The sequence below is a fragment of the Myodes glareolus genome, chromosome 15 (genome assembly GCF_982192425.1).
Source record: "Myodes glareolus chromosome 15, mMyoGla1.1, whole genome shotgun sequence".
Classification (NCBI taxonomy): Eukaryota; Metazoa; Chordata; class Mammalia; order Rodentia; family Cricetidae; genus Myodes; species Myodes glareolus.
The window spans coordinates 18220390-18230849 of NC_142040.1; the positions used below are offsets into that span (position 1 = coordinate 18220390).

The following is a 10460-nucleotide window of genomic DNA, read 5'->3' on the forward strand; positions in this document are numbered from 1 at the left end:
TGAGGGGCACGGTCGGTTCTCTCATCCACCACAGGTGGCAAGGGAAGTGGGGAGAGCATCTTTCCCTCTCCCTCACGGCCACATGGCAGACAAGGGGTGCAGGGCCAACTGTTTCATTCTCACAACCTCAGGGCAGGCTCACCTGCGCCCCCACCAGCAGGGTCGGCACTACTATAGTGCCCGGGTGAGGTACAGGGCCCTGCTCTGCTCTCCGGTGTGTTGTAGGCGGTGAGGGGCAAGGGGAAAGAGGGAGGGGGCATCTGTCCCCCAACACTACATGAGAAGTGAGACTAGTTCTCCTGCACTGAGGCTCTCAGAGTTGGCTCACCTGCGCCCCTACCAGCAGGATGAGCTCTCCTGAGTTGCCCAGGTGAGGGTGGGGGCCTGCTTTCCCAAGTGCTGCAGTCAGTGAGATGTGGGGCCTACTAACAGCCAGTTCTCCTGACCTCAAAGCCACCTCTCCCACCTATCAGAGGTGGTGAAGGGGGGCGGGGGGGACGACTCGGGACACGGACGACATGACATGGACAGACACACCTTCCCTTTGTCCACACCACCATATGGCAGATGAGGGGCGGGGCCAGATCTCCCATACTCACATTCTCAGGGCCAGCTTGCCCCATCCCGGTCCACAGGGTCTGCCCCACTTTGGTGCGTAGGTAAGGTGCAGTGCCTGATCTGCCTCGTGCTGCAGTTGGTGAGGGTCTAGGTCAGCTCTCCCTACGGCCACAGATGTCGAGAGGTGGGGAGGGAGGACATCTTTTCCTCACCCTCACCACCACACGGCAGACAAGGGGGGCCGGGTAGGACCTGTCCTGTAAAAACCTAGTGCCCTTTATTTTGATTTATTTATTTCTTCATCCATTCGTTTATCCATTTCGTTTCTATTTCCTCTGATTCTTTTTTCTTTCAAGAAATTTGTTTTCAATGAACTCTTTTAACCAACAAGCTCTCATTAGTACAGGATGACCTATTTGTTGCATATTTATTCTGATAGCTTTGTATTTCTATGTTGTGTGCACATTTTATTTTTTACATAATTCTGAAATATTCCTGTGAGTCTTCATTTCTCCGTGGAAGCCAAGGGCTAACAGTGTCTCTCTTGGCCCCTTCCATGCCCATGGATCAGGTGGTTTCCCGCTGAATTCACAGACAGCAGGGATGGATCTGTTCCATCTATTCTGGCCTTACCTCTCCAGGGAAGGACATTCGAAAACTTAATATTCCTTAGCGGGGAGGGAAATTACCTTTCTTATAATGGCCTCTGCTGAAATTGAAGCCTCGTTTCCTTTGTTTGGTTCTTGGCCAAGCTAGAGAACACCTGGGGGCAAGTTTTAATGTGCATATTTAAAATGAGAGCTCCCTTCCAGGGATCTCACAAAGGGCATCAAAGAACAGCCCTGCCGTTCCCCCTGGGTCCTATAGAGGTTTAATTATAACAGGATTTTTACAGATCAGACCTGAATATTAGTTAGATTACATGGCAATGCAGACTTAGTTCTTTAGCCTCTCCTTGGAATAGTTATGAGAAAAATCACTGCACCAAATGGCAGGCAGTTCGAACGAAAGGATAAGAAATTCTATTCATTTTGTATAAAGAGAAAAATTATGTTTAATAATTTAATCAGGCAAAATGGGGCGCTCGGCATTCATCGGCTGCCTTCACACCAATCGCGTAATCAGGGGCCTGCCCTTGCTGCTCTGTATTCTCACTTAGAGCTGTTATTTTAACTTGTCACGTTTCCATAGCAACTGCTACATCGCTTTTTATAGTTAAAGCACTGGGCGTTATTTCCAACTACATTAAATGTGCCGATATTAGCTGTCAACACTGTTAAAAAAAAAAAAAAAACCTTTGGACCTTTTCCCCAAAATCTAAAACTTCTCCTGGTGTGGGATAACGAGCCAGCATCACCCTTGACCTAAATCTCACCACCTGATCCAATTTCCGAAAACCAAATCTTGCATCTTAGTCGAGGAAAGACAAACATCTGACAGAGCTGAGATAAATATGTTGCTCCCACACCCCTGCGTGCTAACCCAGCCAGAAAGAGGACAAAGGGTAGACCTGCAAGGCTGGGACCCTCCCTCTCCATCACTAAAAGGACCCAGAAACACTCAGTGTGAAGGCAGTATGAAATGTAAGACCCAGGCGTGGCAGCCTGTGATACAAACACTGGGCAGGAAGAGGAGCCTGCTGTGAAAAAAAAAAAAATGGAGGAAATGTTCAGGGCATGGACAACCTGGGCCAGAAAAGGGAGAAGCCAAATATGTCGAAATATGTCTTCCTAATGTTATCGCCGGCGTTAGCCCTGCTGACCTGGATGGAGAAGTAGAGCGACCAGGAGGAACACGGCGTTTCAATAACAGAACACTTCTTTGCCGGAAAAATCACGGACCAAGAGAAGACTGTTAGAGCCCTCTCGCCCACTGGCGCACATCGCCAGAGTCACAACCAACTCCTTTGTTCCGGGTGTCTCTTGGTATTTCCTCATCTCTAACGACCCAGATGTTGGGCTGCAACTGTAATGAAAACACAGCAGCTACCCCCACTTAGCTGTACTTGCCCAGGTAGTTTACAGCTTAGCAACCTATTTTCCATCTAGATTTGAATCAGGTTTACTTAACGTTCAGTAGATATTATTATTATTATTATTATTATTTTATTTTGGGGATAGGGTGATTTCCAAGACAGGTTTCTCTCAGTAGCCTTGACTCTTTAGACCAGACTGCCCTAGAGTTCAGAGATCGCCTGCCTCTGTCTCCTGAGTGCTGGGACTAAAGGTGTGCGCCACCACCGCCCGGCAGCAGATTTTTTTTCTTATAAATTAAAAAGAAAAAAAATCTGCTTTATAATTAATGTGAAAGCAAGCATGTTTTGTTTAAGTAATTTGCTTCCTTGAGCTCAGTTCCATCTTTGTGAAACGGAACTAACAGCAGCGCCTATGGCTCAGGCATTCTTAAGACGGTTAAAAAGAAGTGTATAGTGAGAGCCTTAGTAATCCACTCCTGGCACCAGAATCCCTCGGACGCTGGAGGAGTGTACGGTGAGATGTAGGCGAGCCTGTTCTTTCCTTCATCACACAGTCCGAATCTCAAGATCTTGCTCGATTTCCAGGGCAGCTTCCTACAGTTCTCAGTGAACATTGGAACAGAACGTCTCTTTCACCCAAGTCTCCCCTTGGCTCCTGCAGCAATTCTTTCAGAACAAGCACAGAGATCCTTTTAATTAAAACGTAGCTCAGATCTTGCCACATGCTGACCTGGAACCCTCCCATGGCCACACCTCCAGGCTGGCCAACGGGGTGAACACGGCTGGGACCACTTACCTCTTCAGTTCCTTCTTCTACTTCCTCTACTTCCTGCTAGCTCACTGTCCCTGAGGGAGAGAACCCTTTGAAACCTTTTTCTCTTCAAACGTTCATTCTTGAAGTTGCTCCTCGCCTTTGGCTTTTGAGACAAGGTCTCATGAAGCCCAGGCTAGCCCTCAGTTTCATAGGCTGTTGAGGTTCCTTCCGTGTGCACAGGTTGCTTCAACTCTTCTATTACCTTGCTTAGCTTCAGTAATGCTAATATTTGCCTCAGAACTCACACTGAACATTAAATCATGCTTTATTTGTGGGCTGAAGAAAAGCAAACAGGAGAATAATGTTGTAATTAAGCCCACTACTGAAAACATAGCATAAGTAAACAACCAAATAACTAGCACTATATTTACTAAAGAAACTAAATTTCATAATTAAAGGTCTTACAACAATATATATGCATACACATAGATGCAAATTTATATATGTGTATGAAAAATGTAACAATGGGCAGAATTATCTCATCTAAACATCTAAAAAATCATTCTGAGAACTCAGATAAATTGGGAGATAAAAATCCTAGAAAAATGACTCAAGAAAAAAAATCCACATCAAATCTGTGAATATTTTTTATACCAATTAAAGAGATTTACATTGAATTTAATCATCTTTCCACAAGGAAAACACCAGACAAGATGACATTACAGGATGATTTACTAAACTTTTTTAAAAGATTTATTTATTTACTTTATATATACAGTGTCCTGCCCACATGCATGCCTGTAGGCCAGAAGAAGGCACCCACCAGATCTCATTACAGATGATTTGAGCCACCATGTGGTTGCTGGGAATTGAACTAGGTTTTTTTATTGTTTGGAATTCTTTTTCAGTGAAGGGCCCCCGAACCCAGGACCTTTGCTATGGAAGTGCTCTGCCACAGAGCTACAGCCCCAGCTCTTTCAGATGTTTTTGATGGAGGGTCTTAATTTTAATATGATTAACTCCTTTTTCTTTACAAAAATAGTTTCATCCCCCAAGTTCAAGTAGATATCTATCAATTTTTGTTTTCTTGTGAGTTTCATGGCAGACATTTAAACCCTTAAGATATTTGGGGGTTTACTTTTAGTGTAAGGTGGTGATACAATTTAATCAGAGAAATCTTTTTTAAAATTATTTTTAAAGTCGCAGCACTCGGGAGGCAGAGGCAGAGGCAGGTGGATCTCTGTGCGTAGGCAGACAGCATGGTCTATAAGAGCTAGTTCCAGGATACCTTAGCAGCTATCCAGAGGCAGAAGAGGGAACGTCCAGTGTGGAATTCTGTGGGTAGCTAAGTGGAAATGGATGCTTAGACTGTCATGATAGTCAAGATTAGGACTTGGCCTGGCTCTAGAGAGATGGGAAAGAGAAAGAGAAAACAAAAGAAGTTATGCTGCTGGGTTAGAACTCAGAAAGTTGACAGGCTTAGTTGAGAGTCTGTGGTCAACTGTTGGAATAAGGGACTCCTGGTTTATTTCAGGACATCTCTATTTAAAGAGAGTTGTTTTCTTGTCTACAGCTTCTGATTAGCTTCTTTACGCTGTAAAACAGGATTTTCTTATAACAGGAGGCTGTGGCCTTGTCTAGGCAAAGGGAATGAAGTGCTTGTTCACATCAAATGATGTTATCAATCGACCACTGGCTGAGCCATTTGTAGTGGGGGTTTACTGTCTTCCAACCATGGTTTTGTCTGAGAGAATATCATCGTGGTGATATTCTCACAGCTCTCAACTTAAAGGAACAAGGGACGGTTTATGCTGGAGACATTTTGAGTTACCGTGTTCCGGGGACACAGATTCAACTTACCCCAAACTCCATGTTCCAATTCAGAAGCAGTTTCATGAAGTTTGTACAGTTTCACAGAACAAAAACGTCATAAGTCAAGGCAAGTGTAAAAAAGATCGGTGGGTACACCAGAGATGTAGAAGCATCAAGGCAGGGAAAGCTTTCCTGTAGGCCCAAGGCACTATCTGATGAGATTCTTAGCTTTTAGGTTGACTGGTGGAAGCAGGTTTTTAAGTATTAGTCACAAAATATTAGTTTCAGGGGCTGGAGAGATGGCTCAGTGGTTAAGAGTACTGACTGCTCTTCCAGAGGACCCGGGTTCAATTCCCAGCACCCACATGGCAGCTCACAACTGTCTGAAGATCCAGTTGCAGGGGGTCTGACACCTTCACACCAATGCACACAAAATAAAGTTAAATAAACCATAAAAAATATTTAAAAAAAAAATGTTAGTTTCAGCCCAGCAACCGGCAAGGAAAGGGTGTTCAGAGGGCTGGGCTCAGGATAAGGCCTTCTGGACTGCAGCATTCCAGTCTCCCTACCGTACTGAGGTTCTAACCGTCAATCACACATTCTCTTCAGTTCTCCTTCTCACTCAAAGCCTCAGAAAACCATCCTAGACTTTTCCACAAACCAGTCAAACCAATCCAGCGACGTTAGCCCCTCTACTGAGTATCCAAGTCGCTATCACCTCCTTTTACAATTACACTTTACTAAATAGTTCCAGAACCATCTAGAACTGCTTTTGTCTCTCCCAGAAAACCACAAAGCTTATTTAAGAATCCTCTAGCTTATGGAGTACTACACAGCAGAAAAAAATAACGACATCTTGAATTTTGCAGGCAAATGGATGAAACTAGAAAACATTATCTTGAGTGAGGTAAACCAGACCCAGAAAGACAGTTATCACATGTACTCACTCCTAAGTGGTTTTGAACACAAAGCAAAGAAAACCAGCCCACAAACCACAATCCCAGAGAACTCAGACAATAATGTGGACACTAAAAGAGACTTATGTAGATCTAATCTACAATGGGGACCTTGGGGGACCTTGAAGTGGGGAGGGGAGAGGCAGGGAGGGAAGCAGAGAAAAATGTAAAGCTCAATAAAAATCAATAAAAAAAAATCCCCCAGCTTAAAGCTTAAAAGTGGTGCTTTGCCACCGCAGGAGTTTTAGAAAGCTTTATACTGTGGTAGAGTTCCCTGTCTCAGTGTAGCAAGCAGAGACATCTTGGCTCACTATCACTGATCTCTCAGTTCATTGACAGAAAACCCTTTCTGGAAGGCTGTATCCTATGATAAATATAGGCTCCCAGCACCAATGTAACCTACAGCGATGCGTTCTTTTTTCATTATTATGATTATTTTTATTTTTTTAAGACAGCGTTTCTCTTGAGCCAGGTAGTGGTGGCTCACGCCTTTAATTCCAGCACTTGGAAGGCAGAGGCAGGCATTATTTCTGTGAGTTTGAGGCCAGCCTGGTCTACAAGAGCTAGTTCCAGGGCAGGCACCAAAGCTACAGAGAACCTTGTCTCATTGTCTCGGAAAAAAAAAAAAAAAAAGGCAGGATTCATTTGATAGCTTTGGAGCCTGGACTGGAAGTAGCTCTTGTAGAACAGGTTGGGCTCAAACTCACAGAGATCCACCTGTCTCTGCCTCCTGAGTGCTGGGATTAAAGACGTCCGCTACCACCGACCGGCTGAGCGAAGTGTTCTTAAAGTACCCGATAAATCCACCTCCTGTGCTACTGAATAAAATTTTTCTAGAACATGTCAGTTTGTAAATTTTTTTTTTTACCTTTAGTCTGCCCCTTCACACCTAGATATTGAACTTTACATGAGCAGAAATCTTCATTCTCTTAACTGCCAAATACCCAGGCAAGGATATTAAATTTTTTTGTGGTTAAGTGACTCAACATCCTAGAAAAACCTATATTCACTTTCCAGGAGAAACTCAAGTTGTAAAGGTACTATAATTAAAAGTATAATCGAGGACGCACGACCAGCAAATGTCAGCTCACTCTTTAAAGATAAAGTCTGGCTGGATTTTTTCCATCACTGCGTCACTGCCTCAGTAAAATTTACAATTTACAGTGCAGCACGTTGTGACCCTCAGAAGCCTCTTTTCCTGAATACAATTCAGGACACCGCCACTCAGTGACGTCAGAGACGTCCCGCTCCGCCCTCTCCGAATTAGCACCGCCCGACCCTAACCACGCGGGAGGTTGCCGGAGACGCCTGCGCAGTAAGCATTTACCGCAACGATTTCTGGGATTAGTAGTCCATATTCTTCTATCTTTGTTATTTGCCTGGAAAGAAATAGCAACGTAAACTAGATTGCTTTGAATTTGATAAAAATTGAATAAAACTCCGACTGTGTCTCGGAAAAGAGGAGGCACTGAGCGATTTCTAAAGGAGGCTCCCACATCGGCACCGGCGCCTCTTGGACGGCCGTTCGGGGTCCTTGGCCGGGCGGGGCTTTACGCAGTGGCTTGTGGGTCCTTCCTGCCTCGGCTCTCTCTTTCTCTGGGGCCCGTGGCGTCGGCAAGATGGGTGAGCCATGTGTGGTCGGGCTGAGGGCCCGCGAGCGGGACCTGGGGTTCGGGGTACAGTCGGTTGTGGGGCGATAGAAGAGGGAGCATGGCTTCACTGGGGTGAAGGCCGGAGGAAGAGGCTCCCGCGGGCACGTGGCCGGAGGGCTCATGCGGTCTACGGGCCGCCTTGCCGGGTAGCTGCAGCTGCCCCAGAGCCTTGCTCTGGATATTTATATAAGCCGAAAGGCCTCATCGGAGTGTGTTTTTACATCTCCGAGTTAGCTAGGGAATTGAGGGCAACTGGCCCACGGACTAAGGTGAGCTACAGACTCCGGGGTAAAAGGCCCGTCCGGCAAGGCTTGTGTATTAAAGCGCCTTTGGCGGGTTTGCAAAGGACTCCGTTGTTTTAATTTCAGGCAAGTGTCGTGGTCTCCGTACTGCCAGGAAGCTCCGCAGCCACCGACGGGACCAGAAGTGGCATGATAAACAATACAAGAAAGCCCACTTGGGCACAGCCCTGAAGGCCAATCCTTTTGGAGGTGCCTCTCATGCCAAGGGAATCGTGCTGGAAAAAGTGTAAGTGAAAGACTGCTTCCCAGCAGCCTTGCTCTATTGTAATTGAGAACGAGTAATTTTCGAAGCTACAAAAGACCCCGAGGTCACGTTGGTTTAGTTTTTTAAGGAGAATGGAAGGTACCCTTGTGTGTGTCAGGATTACTGTTCAGAACTAGATAAAATTGAAAAGGTTTCCTTAACTTCAACATTGGTCTGGGAAGAATGATAGAAGACTTTGGATAACAAAGGTCGTATCGAACAGTGTGAGAACTGTTCAAAGTGTGACTGAACCAGCTGGTACTTTCTTTAGTCCTTTTGGGGTTCGAGAAATTGCTTGTTTTCCTTTTTTAGTTTATTTTTGTGACTGTATGTATGCCTGTGTGAGGATGTCAGATCTTAAGGCAGCTGACTCACAGCTGCCATGTGAGTGATGGGTATTGAGCCTTGGAAGAGCGTCAGTGTTCTTAACCACTGAGCCATCTCTCCAGCCCAAAACATTGCCTTTATTTTGGGGTGTGGGGTTTCGAGACAGGGTTTCCCAGTAACTTTGGAGCCTGTCCTGGAACTCACATTGTAGCCCATGATGGTCTTCAACTATTTTGCTTTCCGAGCCCTGACTGGCCTAGAACTTAATGATTTTTAGAACGTCAGAGATCTGTCTGCCTCTCCCTGCTGGGATTAAAGGTGTGACCCATCACACCCAGCCTGGAAGCATCAACTTTAAAAGCAATTTTTGTGTGTGGTTTTGACAAATTGGAATCGTTTGTTAGTTTCCTCATTTTTGCAGCCCCCAAAGGAGTTAGGTGTTCTCTCTACAGTTTTGGGAAAATCTCAGGCGAAAGAAAAACTTAGTTGAAATCACGGAATCTGAGGGATTTGAGGGTGGATACTAGTCATTTTTTTAGAAATCTCATTCACTAACGTGAACATCAATGTGCCATTGACATTGCAGAGGAGTTGAAGCCAAACAGCCAAATTCTGCTATCAGGAAGTGTGTCAGGGTGCAGCTCATAAAGAACGGCAAGAAGATCACAGCTTTTGTGCCCAATGATGGTTGCTTGAACTTCATTGAGGTGGGTGTCTTATAGTCTGTACTTCCTGCTTGGGATATGGCTTTTTTTAATTCTGGCGTTGGGCGTTTTCTTTAATTATTATGCATTTAATTGCACCGAAATCTAAATGGACTTTCTTTTATTTCAGGAAAACGATGAAGTTCTGGTTGCTGGATTTGGTCGAAAGGGTCATGCTGTAGGTGATATCCCTGGAGTCCGCTTTAAGGTTGTTAAAGTAGCCAATGTGTCCCTTTTGGCCCTGTACAAAGGCAAGAAGGAAAGACCAAGATCCTAAATTTTGACAGTGGAAGCACAGTAATAAATTTTCCTATTCTGAGAATAGTTTGTGTCTTAGTTCTTTTCCTGAACCTCCAAAAATAATTGCCTTTACCTCTTTTATGAAACGGTTGCTAAAACACGTTGTGGCATAAGTGTGTCTCGAAACAAGACAGCATCTACAGCCAAGTATAGAAAGAAGTCTGCAATATTCTAAACATGCATTGAATTTCTGTTTGTACTTGGCAATTGTCAAGTTTAATAGAACAAGTATTTAAAAGATCCTAGTTTTCTGTGTTTACTAAGGGTGTGGCTCAGATTGTGGAGAATTTGCTTAGCGGGCCCAAACTCGCTAAGGTTCAGTCTGGATAAAAGTGCCTGTTGCATGGGGCTGTAATCCCAACACTTGACTGAGGCAGGAAGAGTGCTTTGAGAGAGTGGTGGGGGTGTTCCAGCCCCAGTGGTTTAGGCCAAGGTAAACTGGGAAGCAAGGAGAAGTTTTGAGAAGTGAGTGTCTGCAAATGCCTCTTAACCTCAAGCAGTTGGTGAAAGTGACTGATGAAGGCTCAGCACTTAGAAGCTGCAGGACTAGAGCTCAGATCACAGGCCTCAGTTAAGAGGAGGGGTGAAGGGAACTACCCCAAGACAGCTTTGGTCTTTACACTTGACTACATTTTTTTAAAAATATTTATTTATTTATTTATTGTGTATACAATATTCTGTCTGTGTGTATGTCTGCAGGCCAGAAGAGGGCACCAGACCTCTTTACAGACGGTTGTGAGCCACCATGTGGTTGCCGGGAATTGAACTCAGGACCTTTGGAAGAGCAGGCAATGCTCTTAAACCACTGAGCCATTTCTCCAGCCCGACTACATTTTTTTTTTTGTACTTGATTGGCTCAATCCATTTTTTACTGTT

The 10460-nt window shown here is 44.8% G+C and overlaps 1 protein-coding gene across 2 annotated transcripts; it reads left to right on the top strand.

Moving 5' to 3' along the window:
• The first annotated feature begins 7520 nt into the window (after nucleotides 1-7520).
• Rps23 (ribosomal protein S23) lies at nucleotides 7521-9824 on the top strand. Of its 2 annotated transcripts, none has more exons than XM_048455884.3 (4): nucleotides 7521-7678; nucleotides 8076-8235; nucleotides 9167-9287; nucleotides 9415-9824. In XM_048455884.3, the coding sequence occupies exons 1-4, from the start codon at nucleotides 7675-7677 to the stop codon at nucleotides 9559-9561; spliced, it is 432 nt and encodes a 143-aa protein (XP_048311841.1). In that variant the 5' UTR covers nucleotides 7521-7674; the 3' UTR covers nucleotides 9562-9824. The 2 variants fall into 2 exon arrangements, with proteins under 2 accessions (XP_048311841.1, XP_087752902.1); XM_087896776.1 differs by lacking the exon at nucleotides 7521-7678 and adding an exon at nucleotides 7685-7976 and having other exon boundaries at nucleotides 8054-8235.
• The last annotated feature ends 636 nt before the right edge of the window (nucleotides 9825-10460 follow it).